The sequence below is a fragment of the Poecilia mexicana genome, unplaced genomic scaffold, assembly GCF_051168715.1.
Source record: "Poecilia mexicana isolate PSO_F unplaced genomic scaffold, ASM5116871v1 scaffold_2, whole genome shotgun sequence".
NCBI classification, from domain to species: Eukaryota; Metazoa; Chordata; class Actinopteri; order Cyprinodontiformes; family Poeciliidae; genus Poecilia; species Poecilia mexicana.
The window spans coordinates 50,782,397-50,798,373 of record NW_028263371.1 but is presented as its reverse complement, the minus strand read 5'-3'; the positions used below and the strand labels follow the sequence as shown (position 1 = coordinate 50,798,373).

The 15,977-nt window shown below is 35.8% G+C and overlaps 1 protein-coding gene across 1 annotated transcript in view; it reads left to right on the top strand.

Annotated features, from left to right (window-relative positions):
• Positions 1-15,083, top strand: part of LOC106903315 (polycystin-1-like protein 2) — a 40,080-nt gene extending 24,997 nt beyond the window's left edge. Inside the window, exons 28-44 of the mRNA XM_088002306.1 lie at positions 574-720; positions 1,398-1,597; positions 1,675-1,919; positions 2,432-2,618; positions 2,807-3,020; positions 4,106-4,349; positions 4,499-4,595; positions 4,676-4,810; positions 4,901-5,086; positions 5,670-5,988; positions 6,242-6,375; positions 6,484-6,611; positions 8,341-8,501; positions 8,628-8,838; positions 10,069-10,170; positions 10,351-10,482; positions 14,118-15,083. Coding sequence (XP_087858432.1) covers positions 574-720; positions 1,398-1,597; positions 1,675-1,919; positions 2,432-2,618; positions 2,807-3,020; positions 4,106-4,349; positions 4,499-4,595; positions 4,676-4,810; positions 4,901-5,086; positions 5,670-5,988; positions 6,242-6,375; positions 6,484-6,611; positions 8,341-8,501; positions 8,628-8,838; positions 10,069-10,170; positions 10,351-10,482; positions 14,118-14,312 — 3,037 coding nt within the window. The 3' untranslated portion in view covers positions 14,313-15,083. The remainder of the gene's footprint in view (positions 1-573; positions 721-1,397; positions 1,598-1,674; positions 1,920-2,431; positions 2,619-2,806; positions 3,021-4,105; positions 4,350-4,498; positions 4,596-4,675; positions 4,811-4,900; positions 5,087-5,669; positions 5,989-6,241; positions 6,376-6,483; positions 6,612-8,340; positions 8,502-8,627; positions 8,839-10,068; positions 10,171-10,350; positions 10,483-14,117) is intronic.
• The last annotated feature ends 894 nt before the right edge of the window (positions 15,084-15,977 follow it).

Genomic DNA, 15,977 nt, shown 5'->3' with positions numbered 1-15,977 from the left:
GTTGTTCAGACTGCCTTAAAACTGTCAGATACAGGTCGCATTATGTAGCAAGTTGCCTACCTGCAGTTGACATCTTTATGGACAACTCTATATGGAAATCCACATTATTTGGTTCTGGAAGCTGAAACTAAAAACTAGTCCAAAAGAGGGCTTGTCTGAAGCAGACTTCTACATCTTAAAAACATTGATAGTGGTTTAACTGAATTAGATTCTGAACTTTTAAACCATTGGCAAGTTAAGATTTGGTGGTTATTTACGTGAAAGCCAAGGATATATGGAAAATGGAGGTAGGAAAATACAGTTTCTTTTAAAAATTCAAGTCATTTTTTTTTAAATTAATACATTTTAACAAATGAAGGTACATATAGGTTTATAGCACAGTCAAGAAACTTTGTGCCTGGGAAATACACAATACAGCCTGTTAAGACTCACATAAACAGTTGGCTTCATGGAATCAACATGTTCTTTGTAATGTTGTGACACTTCCCACCACATTGTGCCCTGACATGTAATACTTTCAAAAATGAAAAAACTTTAGACTTCATGAGATAAAATGTTTGTTGTTTCCTTCAGGTTTGTGGGCAACGTCCTTGTGCAGGATTTACAGACAGAGCAGAAATGGTATTTTTTATGCAACTCCTGGCTGGCAATAGACATGGGTGATTGCTGCCTCGATAAACTCTTTCCTGTTTCGACAGAGATGGATCTGAAGAAATTCAGGTAAGGCAGAAGTGTAGCGATACATTGAGGTGCACAATTACATACACAAGGGCACCATTATAGTCTGCAGAGCTGATGTGAATCTTAGGACGTCCGTTTCCATTTGAATTTCAATGAAAAGTCAAATCAAATGTAAATCAGATGCAATAGCAGGCTCGGATTTCAGTTGAAGAAACGTCAAATTTATTGGAAGAAAAGCGAAACCTTTTGAAATTTGACTTTTTAAAACAGCAAGTCTTCAACTGAAGCCAACTTCTTAGCTAATGAAGGTATTTGCATTTTGAGAAAAAAATAGTCTGTTATTGGAGAACTAATTGGCAAATGGATGAGAAGTGAAATATGAATATGATTAAAGATTTCTAGACAGTCTTGTTAAGTTATTTTAATTAACTTTAATTGTTGAACTGTGAACTAATTACGGTTAACAGGTAAGTTTGTTTTTTTTAGAACATAAATAACTGAATTTTTTTTTTTGCAATGGATCTCGACTTAAAAATTGAGCTGATGATTCAAAGATTTACAGCTTTTTTTTTATTCTGAAATGACAGAAAGCCGCAAATCCCATCAAATGTTGTGTCTCAACACAAAGAGATTAAAAATATGACGCTAATCCTTCACTAATTGGGAGTTTATCTTTGTCTTAAAATGTTTATAACACTGAAGCTTTTATCTTCCAGTAACTTGTTCTTCATGAAGACGGCAAAGGATTTCAGTGACGGACACCTTTGGTTCTCTGTGATCAGTCGACCGCCGAGCAGCAGCTTTACTTGTGTGCAGAGGGTGTCCTGCTGTTTCTCCCTGCTGCTCTGCACCATGCTGACCAGCATCATGTTTTATGGGATCCCAACAGACCCCTCAGATCAGGTCATGGATTTGGGTACATCTAATTTTATTTACACTTCACAGTACCTCAGAAAACCCCATGAACTTGTCTCATAAGAGCTATGTTTTCAGGTCACTTTGAGTTCACCTGGCAGCAGTTCATGGTTGGGGTTCAGAGTTCCCTCATCATGTTTCCAATAAACATCCTCATAGTCAGCGTCTTCAGAAACACTCGCCCTCGGGAGTCGTCTTGTTGTCAAAGAAAAACAAAGACAGCAAGTCGCCGCCAGCAAAAAAGCAGCGTACAGACAACTTCTCTACAACCGGGAACTACCATCAGCAGCACAGGGAGCTCCACTTTAGACACCATCATAAAAGTAAGTGCTTTGTGCCTTTGTGAACAGCAAAGAAAACCCATCACAGACCTTGAACATTGTTTTTTCACCATTTTGTCTTGTTGCAAACCACAAGCCTCTGTGTATTTCACTCTGATTTCATGTGATAGACCAACACAGAATTAAAGCACATAGAGAGGAAGAAAAACAATATGTGGTTTTTCACATTTATTACATGTAGAAATCCTAAAATTCTAGTTTGTGTAATAACCTTTTAGTGCAAATCTGAGAGTCAGTTCATTTAAAAAAATATTTTATTTATGCCACAGAGAAATAAAAAGGTTTTGTTACTTATATCACCCAAGTAGCTTCAAAACTTTGAGTTGCACCAACATTTAATTTCTCTCTGGGATTTATAAAGTATTTTTCATTTGAACTGAAGAACATTTTGAAGCATTGATTTTAGTAGTTGAAAATAATGGCTAGAATGCTGGTTACATTGCATTATGTGTTTCTAATGTATATAGAACAATATCTTCCATTTGAACAATTAGGATATTTCAAGAATTCTTCAGTCTCTGTCTGAGACAACCAAATGCAACATCCCATCCATCAAGTCTGAGTTTGGTTCTGGAAAAGAAACTGACATTAATGCTGTCCTCGCCGAAGTGGAAGAATTTCTCAAACAGAATACCAAATGCAGCAATGACACCCAGACAAAAACACAGTGTCAACTATCAGGTGGGTCCTGCTCCTTCGACAGTGGTGTTGTTATTCAGGTCAGAAGCAGCAGAGATGCTCAGAAAAGCTAGCTGTAGGTGTATCCATCCCCAAATAAACAAAATCAGACTTTTAAAGTTTTTACATTCGTCCAAAATCACACATCTTACTAGTTACGATTGCGATGTGTTTGTGTCCTGTGCTAACAGCCGAGGGGATTGAGAAGAAGAGCAACAAAACCCAGCATCTGTACAGACAAATGTGTCACCTTGGAAAGGAGCTGAGTCTGATGGACCCGTCCAGCTTCCCCAGCCCAGTCAGCTTCGATAAGGCCCAGAAGCAGATCCAGGGGATGAAGAGCTACCTTGAAGATCAGCTCTTCACCTCCAGCCATTTGGACCTAGATGAGCCTAAACATGAGAAGTAAAAAAAAAAAAACATTAAACTTACAGCTTTATTTTGAGCTTTTAAAAATGCTTCTTGGGACGTGGTGGCTGAACTAGTGCTGTCAAATATGAGTTATTTGGACTCTTTGTTTCTGTTCCTTCCCTGTATTGACTTTATTTTCCTTCGTCCATGTTTGTTTCCTCTTTTAGTTCAGTTATTTTTCATCTGATTAGTCTTGTCATGTTTTACTCTTAGCCTGCTCTTAGTTTTATTCTTCATGAAAGCTTAATTTAGATTAATTTGCTTTTTCTCTCTCACACACACACCCTCAGTTAGCCAATCAGAACCGTTCCATTGTTCCACATTCACTCTCCCTTTACTTAAACTTCTGGTCCTCACATTCTTTGTTTCCTTCTGTTAAATCCTGTTGTTCTTCCTGTCAGTACCCTGCCGTCCTTGTCCTTATATTTATGGTTTTTGTTCTGCTCTGGCTCCCTTGGTTCTCTGTGATTTTTGTGAGTTTTTGTTCATGTTTTTTCATTAAATCTATAAGATCAACTCTACGTCTCTGCCTGCTGCATTTGGGTCCACTTTAAAACAACACATCATAACAAAAGCATTGGCTTGGTCTATTCTTAACCAACAGATTGCCAATATTTACCCTTTCTAGTGGAGCTTTCGTTCCATCTGAAGGGCATCGTATTAAAATTCAGCTCCAGAGTTTTGAATATAATATCCTCAGTAATACAAATACAGAAAGCAGCTGCATGTTTGTGATATTATGTTGGATTTTCTAGCTTCCTTAAAGGTCTTACTGTGTCAGAGGCTAATGTTAGCTTGTAGGCTACTTAAACAGAAACAAGGACTTTTCATAAAAGTACACAAATTACTTTTATGAAAATATTTGCTTCTTTTATAGCAGCGCAAGAACAAAGTATGTGAACTGGTATAAATGTTCATGAAATCTGTTTCATACCTCTGCCATATATCAAGTAAGAGATAAGTGCTACAAAATAAGAAAAGCTCTAATATCTCTAAGTTATCATAGCCAATGCTGCAGCACAGTAGTAATTTTGAATTGACAAATAATGTAAAACCCTTCTTTATCTGTCCAATTCCAGGTTTGTTTCTGAGCATGGCACTTCAAATGATGACGATGTTCTGAAAAAAAAGCCACAGCGTCGGGGTTTTCTACCCTGGTGGTTTATCTTTGTCGGCTGGTTGCTGGTGATTGGAACCAGTTTTGTTTCTGGATATTTCACGATGCTTTATGGGCTGAAATTTGGGAAGGAGCGCTCCATCAGCTGGTTGGTATCCATGATCGTCTCCTTCTTTCAGAGTCTTCTCTTTATTCAGCCACTGAAGGTAAGACTTAGTATTTCTGTTGGCCTAAAGCATAACTATCAGATTTATGGTGATCTGGTTTCAAAACCTGCTCATAAATAATGCGTGGAAACAATTCATGGATTTGATATTGCCTTGAAATTTGTATTTATGTATTCAATGTGCTGCAGGTGGTATGTCTTGCAGTTTTCTTTGCACTGGTAATAAAGCGAGTCGATGAAGAAGATTTTCAAAATGTGGCGTTTGAAAGAAGTGGAAGAAAGTCTGGTAATGTCGTGTTCCTCCAAAAACACATTTAACTTCCAACAAATGACAACAAACTTTCAAACATTCACCATTTTAAACAGGTGATCAAAATGAAAAACAAACAAGCCAATGGGATTACCATCTTTATGAGCCACCTCCTCCTGCTGACATCGAGAGAATGAAAAGGAACAAGATTATGGAACAGAAGGCCTTTGCTTTGCTCAATGAGATTTTGAGTGAGTATAAAGTTACATTATTGTGGTAATTTAGTTGATTTCAGACTTACCTGCGAACTGTGTTGACTTTTTCTAAACGTTATGTTGCAGTTTACATGGGGTTCATGTGGATGTTACTGCTGGTGGCCTATGGTCAGAGAGATCCCAATGCTTTTTTGCTGAAACAGCACATAAAAAATAGCTTTTCTGAGGACGTCCCAGACAGCATGACCCTTCAGGATGTTTTTACCTGGGCTAACACCACTCTACTCCAAAACCTCTTTGGAGAATATCCAGGTAGGAATCCTTCCAAAACATTAAAATGTGTCCACACACTTGTAGCTTCTGTTGAAAACAGCTGAAGGTGAACTCAAGTCTAAAAGCTGAATTTCCGTCAGAACAACTTTGATATTGCCTTATGTACAAAAAGTTAGTACTCATTAAGGCTGTTTGCAGTTTTAATGCCGCCCAGTAAAACGGATGTCTGCCTCTAGTTTAGAAAAATAAATATAATCCCAAGATAGCAAACAGATTGTGTTTATTAAACTTTACTTTATTGCCTTTTATCATTTTAATTGGATTTGTGAAAGTCAGCCTATTTGGTTCCATATTATCATTTGCAGGATATTTTGTGACACAAGCTGTAGCCACTTTCAGGTGTTTTGATTATTATTTCTTTTTTTTTTTTTTTTACGTTAAAATTGTGAAGGATGTCTCACTATTTCTCCCCAAAAATAATCTGGAGTGTTTTACTTTATATTCAGCGTGAAGATAGGAAGATTTTGCAACTATTAGAAATGTTGTTTTTTTTTTTTAAATGCTATAATGTTGTGACTTTTTCTTTCCAGTACTAGTAAAACTGTAAAATATTTTCCTGTAGGATTTATCACAGATGGAAACTCCAAGCTGGTGGGGAATGCTCGTGTTCGCCAATTAAGAGTTGAGCAGAACTCGTGTCAGATTGCAAGTCTCATGCTTGGATTAGTGCCAGACTGTGAAGCCCCCTATTCATGGGAGATAGAAGACACAGGTTCCTACGAAGCTGGCTGGAACCACTCTGTCAAGGAAAGTGCCTCCTCTCCATGGACGTACCAGACTGAAGCTGAGCTCAGAAGTCTGCCATTCTGGGGACGACTGGTGCTCTACAGAGGAGGAGGATTTGTAGCTGAGCTCGGACCAGATATTCAAAATGCCAGCAGGTGAAATTCTGAAAGAAATATTCTGAATTATATATATTTAAAAAGTCAGAATGACTATAAAGTCAGAAGTCAGTTTCTTGAGAGAAAAAGTCAGGCTTATGAGAAAAAAAGTCATAATTATTAGATTGTCAGAATGACTAAAGTCAGAAATCTGCCTTTTTTTCAGAATTCTGACATTAGAGAAAAGTCAGAATTCTGAGAAAAAGTAAATTCTTTGTTTTCAGCTCTAAAACATTATGTTCTTTGTCTACAGCACACTTGAGTATCTTTTCCATAATAAATGGCTTGATAAGTACACAAGGGCAATCTTTGTCGAGTTCACGGTTTACAATGCAAACGTGAACCTCTTCTGTATCGTCACGCTCTTGATGGAGACCTCAGCTGTAGGTGAGGAGTGCTCTTCTAAAGACCTGCAGCTTTATTAAACATAATCTTCTGGAAAATGCAGACTTATTTCTCCTTTTTCTGTGTTAAATCATGTCTTTAACTTTGCAGGAGCATTTCAGTTCTACAGTGATCTGCAGGCTGTCCGTCTTTACCCATCAACAGGGGGGCTTTACTTCTTCGTTATGGCTTCTGAGATCATTTATTTGCTTTTCATTCTCTACTACATGTTCAAGCAGGTAAACACTTTAGTTATTCACTTTAATGCTTCGTAAATCCTGGCAGTGTCTATGAAACTAAATGAAAGCACTGCCAAATAAGATTTAAACATTTATGTATCACTAGTACAATTGTCCTGGAGTTTTTTCTGGGTTCTGCAGTTAAATTTCCGCACCTTTCATTGTTTTTAACACCTAAAAACCTTACATTTATTTCTATCTACTCAACTTTATGTTAATTTCTTTAGTAAACCTTTCATGGCTTATCCTCTATGGGGAGACTGTCAATTATTGTCTAATAGACAACTTTTGTTCTGATTTACATTGATTTAGTATTTTTCATTAGCTCCAGGCTAAACAAAATTACAGAGATAGTCTGAATTACATCACAGTTTGTGTAATAATATTTGTACTTGAGTTTCCCTGAGTTTAAATGATTTTAAATGATTTATTCAAATTAATTAACTTTGCAATGAGATTCTAGTTTAATGATAGACGCCTTCATACCCTGAGGAGACAGGACGTCTCGGACTTTTTTACTCATTCAAAGTCTCTCCAAACTCTAATCAAGTGAAAAAATAGTCATTTTAAAAAGTGCTTGAGCTACATTTATTTTATAGAAATTTGTATTTTATAAAAAGAGAAGTCAGTTATAAATCTATTTCCTCACTGAGTAAATGTACTTGGATCTGTTCAGGTTCGTAAAGACAAAATGTGGTGGAGTTGCCTGAGGCATGTTTTTTTTTATTTCAGTTGTTTTAATACTCTTTGGTCCACGAACCTAATTTTCCAGCAGACAGCTACAAAACCTCCCTTTAATCTGAATTGCCAGTGGGCACTTTGTGCAACCCGGGATTTTTGATTTCTGTCTGTTTTGCTAATAGCACCAGAACATGCCACTTATGTGTTTTACTAGATCAGTCTAACGAGATATTTCTTAATTCTGCAACTCTACTATCATGAATTTTAACTTCTTTTTTTCTGCAAATCCAGTACTTAGGTATATAGCACCTATTGTCACATAAGAAAAAGCAAATCACTCATGGCAGTTCTTTTTCTGGCTTTAATAGCAACAATCTTCTATCATTCGTAATTATGCTACGTATAACGTAATGATGTTCTTTCACCTCCTTCTCCACTATTAACGGTAATTTAGCTCCTGTTAGACATGCTGTTTTGTTTCATTCCCTGTCCCTTAAGACCTTTATGTTGTTCTGGGCTGAAAAACTGAGAAAAAGATATTGGGACAGAGAAAATGTCTGAAAGGGAAAACTTATCTGTTCACATATAAACCACTTTGCAAAGGCATTTGTGACTCTTGGAGCGTTTTATATTTGTTACAATCATGAATTTTTATGCATTTTATTGTGTTTTTTATCATAGACCAACACAAGCAATTGGACAGAAGACACACTACTATAAAAAAGACTGTTTTTGAAAGGCGTTCTTTGAAAACCACTTAGACACAGTTCAATTTAATGTAAATTCTTAATTTTACGTCTGGGCTGAGTGGACCTTTACAGTGTATGCTACTGGATTAAAACCCATTTTTCTTATTTAGTTTCAAAAACATTCAATTTACACCATCTAAGAATTTAATAACAAGCACTAAATTAGCAATAAACCATTCTGTTTTTATTGTAATCACAGATTTGAATGTTCAGAAAATTTTTTTAAGCCTTTTATTTGAGAAAATTACCTAAATCATTTGCTCTAGTCATTTGTTAAAAATATATATTTTTTATTACAGGCCAAATTATTGAAGCAGCATCGTTGGCTTTACTTTAAAAACAAGTGGAACCTTCTGGAGCTGAGCATCATCCTGCTGAGCTGGAGTGCCACTGCGGTTTTTATCCAAAGGACTCTGCTTGGAAACCGTGATATGAAATTCTACCAAACCCACAAAGACCAGTGAGAGCAACATCCAAATCTATCTTATTGTATTATCTAACTACATACAGCGTGTTTATAATCTAAAATGTTAAACTCAGTGAAACTTTGCTGCTTTTAATAACTCACCTGTTTCTGCCCTTGTAGATTTGCCAGTTTTCGTGAAACTGCTGCAGCTGACTCAGTTCTTCAGTATTTGGTTGCTTTCTTGGTTCTTCTGTCCACTGTCAAACTGTGGCACCTTCTCAGACTGAACCCCAAGATGAACCTGATCACGGCTGCACTGCATCGAGCCTGGAATGACATCTCGAGTTTTCTACTCATCATCGTGATCACACTAGTGGCGTACTCAGTTGCAGTGAGTACCTTCCTTGCAAAACTTTCATCTCGCAATCATCCCTCCTGGCTAATTAGATGAACTAGCATGGATTTTTTTTTATGATAATTAAAGATATAATTATAGTGTTGTAAGTTGAAGTAAAAAAACAAAAATCTGCTTCTCCAAACCTTTACCCATCCAAATAAATATTAGAGATAAAACAATTCAAATTAAAGTTATTTAATTTATATGTTTCTTTTAGAACGTTTCAATATGCAATTTGCACATTGCAGGAGATAATCATAATTGAACAAATATGCTAATTTCACTCTTACCTTTCTCGCTTGACTAAGTCTGTATTATTACATAAAAAAAAAATCTGAATATGGGTGTGATTGTGCAGGGTTATGAAAATGACTTTTGGTTTGTATCAAGAGTATAACATGATAGAACAAAGTCATCACTGCTTTAAACTTGCACACATTTTCTGCATGGAGGCTTTAGTGGTTCAAAATTTTGACAACAGACAAAAATCCAGGGTAAACATACCAATAACATTCTTGGGTCCCTTGCACATAGAGATCAGTATACGTTTTGCACCTTGTGGATGTGTGCAACTCAAAGTTGTGCATATCTTACAGCAAGATAAGTCGAGTTTTTCAGGCATTACATTGAGCAATGAGGACAGAGAAAACAGAGGAGGAGCAGGGAAGCATGCAGGAAGAGGTTTATAATATTTCACAATTCTGACACCCGGACTCATAAAAACAACTTCAAGTTTCAGAGCTGCTGTTGGATAAACTTAAATACAAAACACACATTTAGGACTTTGTGTGCATGATCCCTTTTGATTGCACTTGCTAAGATATGTAAAAAGAGCACTGATTCTGGTTACAATTATTTCATAAAATAGCACAAACCTGCACAATCTGTACAGAAACCTCCCTCACCTGCATTGTCTCATTCTGAATTAGTTGATTAAAATATTGATGTTTCCTCCTTAGACCCAAACTGATGGAAAAATGAGTAAAAATGCAATAAAAACTTCAAGCACCTTTAATTATTTAGTTTTATTGTCTGGATACAAAACATTGAATATTTCCAACTTCTGCTTTTATTTGTAAATTATTCTTTATTTATATTTAATGTGATTAAAGAAAAACATTGTTGTTTAAGTAAATTACTTTTAAATGATCCGTTTTAAGACTTTAATTTATCATAAATAACTTCAGAGTTTCATGTGTCGATTGTCACATGTCATCTTTTCAGAGCAACGTGATTTATGGCTGGGAGATTTCATCTTACAAAACCTTTTTAGATTCTCTTCTGACCATCATCAGTCTGCAGATAGGCATCTTTAACTATGACCAGGTAAACAGTGTGATTTAATATTTTATATTTTTGACTCATTTTGGTGTTTCAGATTAACTGTATTTAATCCATTCTTCAGTCTGATGTTTTACAGTTAACTGTGCACACTGATCCACTGCATTATTTTAAAATAAAAACAATGTTTACTCAGATGTTTTACTCAGCTGAATCATTTCCCAGGTTTTGGACAGTCACCCAGTCCTCGGCGGATTGCTGTTTGGCTCCTGTATTGTCTTCATGACGTTTGTGGTTCTAAATCTCTTCATTTCAGTGATTCTTGTGTCTCTAAACTTGGAGCAAATGCATCACAAGGTAACACTAATTTTAAAATTCTTTACTTGGTTGACTGTTTTTATCTCATTTCATAATATCTGAGTTTAAGCATTGTACTTAAACACAATTTAAGTACAATATGTTAGAAGCTACATGTGTTTGAATTCTCTGAGAAGAAAAAATATGATTTCTGAGTTATTAATCACCCAGTCACTGATCATTAAAAATTTGGCCTGTTTCCATCACCAGTTGATTTCTGGGTGCCGCATCTCTGATTATGCATGCATGCATGATAAATAGCTCTGCTTTATCATGTTAACACTTCTAATTCAAACTTCTTTAAAAGTCTGGTCACAGTCTTTGCATGTCCTTTACAGTAGAAACTGTCCAACAACTGCAGATCAGAGAGAGAGTACATTAAAATCTGAAAACTGTGCAAGGAAGAACTCAAAATACAAAACTGAACCGGGCTCCAAACCTGACGATTAAAAAATGGTTTCACCTTTGAAAAGCAAGCAACAGAGAACCTGCTTCCATTATCTAGGCAGTAGACAATCCTTGATCCATCCAAAATGTTTTTTTTCTTTTTTTTTTCAAACTCATCAGAGTTGTTTTGAAGGTAAAAGGTGGGCCATCCTGACAGATGCTCGTTATGTTGTAACTCAACAGCATGAACCTGGGAAAACATAGGACTCTACTTAAAACTTGAATTAATTTTAAGAATGCATGGTCACGGTTCACAAATCAAATGCTAGTTAACATTTCACTTCCTCATTCTGCCCTTTTAAAGTTGCCCAAAGTATAAAGCTGAAATTTCATTTTTTTTCACCCACCAGTTTGTTCTGCTTAACCCAACAATTGATCTGTGAAGAAATGGCTCTTTGATTTTCTGTTGTTCATTAACCTTCCCTCACCTTTTTCTATTAAAAAAGTTTAGTTTCTTTGTTGGAAATCTTAAAGCTTAAAGAATTGTAATAACCAGTCATAAATAATAATTTTTCATTATGATTACTACCATTGTTCTGTAAATAAAAGACTTTTAATAGCAGTCTAGAAAGTTCTAAATGGTTGTGAATAGAAATGGGTTAGTTATGAAAAAAGTCACAACTTTTAAAAAGGTCACTGATTATGGATTCAGAAAGTTTTCTGCTGTTAAATCCTTAGAGATTATTTTCAATATTATGCTAGCTTAATGGAGAAGGCTCACCACAAAGTATTTTTATGTTTCCATGTGAAAATATATCTTTTCCAGATAGTTTACTTACTGGAGAGAAATATATTTTTAAGCAACGACATATAATTAAATTAAATTAAGTGTTTCATGTTTTTATATTGATTGTCAAAACAACACAAGAGTGTGGGGAAATAATCATTTTAAGTTGTTAGCAAAGAAAGATTAATATTTCCAAAATATGCAGGGATGTGGAATAGTTGAAAATGAAATAACAGTTCCTGTCAGTTTTTTTAACGAGTAGAAGTAAATAAATAAATCGGAACAATAGTAGATAAAGTAATAACTTTTGTTCAAATCAAGCCAGTAGAAGGACCAATAAAAACATTTTTTCTGGTCCCTACTGCATGCTGTTGTCACTACATTTATCTTTTATAAGAAGTTTCATCAGTGATACATATGGGAGAACAACAAAGTCAATAAACACTTCTTTGGAGAAACAGCTAGTTTAAAGTCTGATTGCCGCCAAACCTAATAGTGAAATTAGCAACAAGCACTCTGGTTCCCAAGCTGACCTGAATTAACTGGAAAACAGGAGAAAACTGCTGCATCTTCAGATGGTGGCTGATGCGGGTCGATTTGAAACAAAAATTAATTAAAGGTAAAAATACTGCATCACAAAATTCTACACACTTCTCTTAAAATGCCAGATTTTTGTGATTTAATCTGATTATTCTGAACACATTTAGCTGGTAGGATCTGATTGGCGTTTGCTCATCTGCATTCTCCGCTAAAGCCTTAGTGTTAGGAACTAAAAAGCTCTGTCATTATATTATGGCTGCAGTATTGAACTTTAATATGAATTATGTTTTGACATATTTGTGAAAATTGTCACTATGTTGTGCCTTCCCCCTGCGGTCCTACTGCCATCTGCAAAAATAAACAGCTTGGTCAGAAACAACCAATCAGAGTCAGGAGGAAGGTCTTAGCGCTGTCAATCACACTCGTGTCGGGTCTGCTCATTGTGCTAATGATGGAGAAACAACCTGTTACATAAAACTGTTTATCTGCCATCATCTGTGGCTATGCTAACTAGCCTTAGCATTCAATGGCAGACTCCGATGTGGGCAATTAGCCGTAGGCCAGAAGAACATGTGAGCAACAATTGCTTTTCCACACAGGGTCATTTAGATTTTGATTTTTTTTTCTCTCACTTTATAATACCTTAACTTAAAAAACAAATTTTTTTGTTGACATGTGTTGTCTTTAACTAATATTTAAATTGGTTAGACTTTCTAAAACACTGAGAAAACAAGGAAATCAGGAAGGGAGTGAACACTTTTCACACCACTCTATGTACTTTGTGAAAATTGCAACTTTTTCTTATGTAAACAAAAAGTTTTAAATACAAAAGTATGAACAAAAACGCAGCAAGAATTAATCACGATTTCCTCCTCGTGTGAAGTTTTTATTTTATTTTAAAATGCTCTGACATTTCTGCTTTGTCTAAATTCTCAAACGCACAGCTGTTTTATATAAAACTTTACTTTGGATAAATCATCTTAGATAAATGTTGTCATTGAATGGTTTTGAGCCAGAAATAGCATTATTTATGTTTATGAGGCAATCTGTCGGATGCAGTGTTCTGTAATGTCCTTTTCCGGTATAATTGCAGCTGTCTAGACCAGGGGTGGGCAATCCTGGTCCTCGAGGGCCGGTGTCCTGCAACTCTTAGACGTCTCCCTGGTCTAACACACTTGAATCCAACAGCTGAATCACCTCCTAAGTGCAGTCAGGTTCTCCAGAGTCCTGCTAATGACTTCATTATTTGACTCAGGTGTGTTGAAGTTGAGACACATCTAAAAGTTGCAGGAGACCGGCCCTCGAGGCCTGGAGTTGCCCACCCCTGGTCTAGACAGTCTTTGCTGAAAACATTACCTGTTCCTATTGCCGGAGATCACAAAAAACTATAATAATTATTAACAAAAACCCCAAACATTTTGTTGAAATCAGTGACTTGCATAATGGTTTGTGTGTTATGGAGCTTTTTTCTTTCTTTCTTCAATTTAGTATAATTTCATCTCATATCTTATTATTGCAGATGTGAATCTAACTTTGAGAATGCAAGGTCTCCAAATCAGCCCATAACATGCTCTGATATTAAGTCCCACTGCTCAATATTGCTGCATTTTGTTGTGAAAATCAGGATCCACAGCTATATTAAAAGCATTTGCACAAAGGTCAAAGTCAATATTGTGTTCAAATCATAAATTCAAATGGTAACTGATAAGTTCTTAACACATTTTTATCACAGCTTGGCTCTTAGGCTCGTGTGTAACACGCACAATAAGAGTGTCTTCTGACAACCTTTTCTCGACAGTGTTTCCAATGTCTGAAAACCAAAGAGTAAGAATCAAAGTTATTGGTCCAAAGTCTGATGGCTCATGCCTGTGTCAGTGTTTTTGTTGTTAAAGTGATTCTGATTATCTTTCTTCTGGCCCAGCCCTCTGAAGAAGAAGAGATTGTTGACCTCCTGCTGAACAAACTCTGCAACCTGTTTGGTATCAGATATAAAAGTGAAAAAGACGCCGTGGAGCCTGACGGAGAGGGCAGCAGCAACTTGACCCTTAATAACAACAGGAATATTCTTACTAACACCTTGGTTGAAGACAACATTTATCAAAAGTCTGACAACTAAATGAACAGGAGATGTATGTCAAGATTTTATGTAGTAATTTCCTCTTTCGTTTTTACTTGTTACATTAAAGAATTATTCAAAACTTTACTCTATAGAGTAGATATGCACTTCTGATTACTCTGCTGCTGTTCTGCTTCCTTTGCAGTTGTGCATAGTTTAATATGATCCTCTGGGCTTTTAGTATGAAGTAGGAAAAACTGAATATTCTATTCAAAAAGTTGTTCAATACAGCTTAGTTGAATAAGTTATTCAGAGACTACTGGCACTGAAGTCTGAATGAATTTTAGAAAGCATCTCACTCCTTTCTTTCACGTTCTGTGATGATCAAGCTGCTTTTTGCAGGGTCTGAATGACCTCATCTTTGTTAGTTTTTTATCTGCTACAGAATAATTCCCAACAGATTTATTTGCTAGTTTCTTTATTTTCATAGCAATGATGATATTTGTTGACTTTAATAAAAATGCAGGTCATACATCGGGTGACGTTTTGTTGCATTTTTCTCACACTTTTTTAAAACCACATCTAAACAACTGTTTAGATGTGGTTTCTAACCACATCTAAACAGTTAAATAAAGTTTCTAACTTCTAACTTTATTTAAAATGGCCTTTTAAATAAAGGCCATTTATTTAAAAATGGCCTTGTTTGCAGTAACAGTAGGAACTTTAGACATTTTTTACCTCCTTCATTATCATGCTTACTGATAAATTTGGGTCACCTTCTGGACTTGTTTGTCAAACTCATCATATTAAACTTGCTGTAGATATGCAAAAGTTTAAGTGTGTTTTCTTGTCTTCCTCAGTTTAAAGAGTGCTATGAGAATGATATTGTGTGTCATTCACATAGCACACATTGCTTTCCTAATCCCAGGAAAATAAAAATGCACAGGTTACTAATAAACTTATACATTTGCATTCTCTTAAAAAACCTGAAATAAAATTTCCAGATTACATTTCCAATGGAAAATTACACCTACATTTTAGGGTAAATTTATAAATTTGAATTTGTTGTAATTCTCATCAACATTTTCCACAGTGAAGACATTTAAAACTCAGATCATGTATGCATGTTCCTCATTGCTGCATAATATTATCAGGATGTGACGTACAAAACCTGGCATATGTTATTGGTGAATAAAGCATGGGAGTCATAAGTGAATGCCATATTACAAAAGACATCTGTTATCAAAGAAAATCTTGAACTTCAAGACCTTAAAGTGCTCAGACTGAGCACTCAGATGTCATAAACTATTCATCTTTTTGAGCTTTTCCTCAGTGCGCTTTTGATTTTAAAGCTGTGTTACTGGACAAGAGGTTATGAAAAACAAGAGCACAACTACGTTAAAAGTAAGGTTTACCAGAAAAATTAAATGTTGTCCATCCATAAATTTACTGTGCAGGTCTGGTTCTGTTGAGTGACATTGAAAGAGGGGCAGTAATCACTTGACAATTGAAAGCAATTCCATTCCAAAACCAGAGGTATTAATTTGCTGCTTTTATAACTTGGCTGAGAGGATTTGTCTCTGCCTGCCGCTAAAGCATTAGTGAGGTGGGGTCAGTCACCGAGGGCCTGGTTTATGTATTCACATCAACAGAGTTGGACAAGGTTCAGGTTGGAGCTCTGTGCAGTCCAGTCACGTCCCTCTGAAGCAAAGACTGGAGGCCATT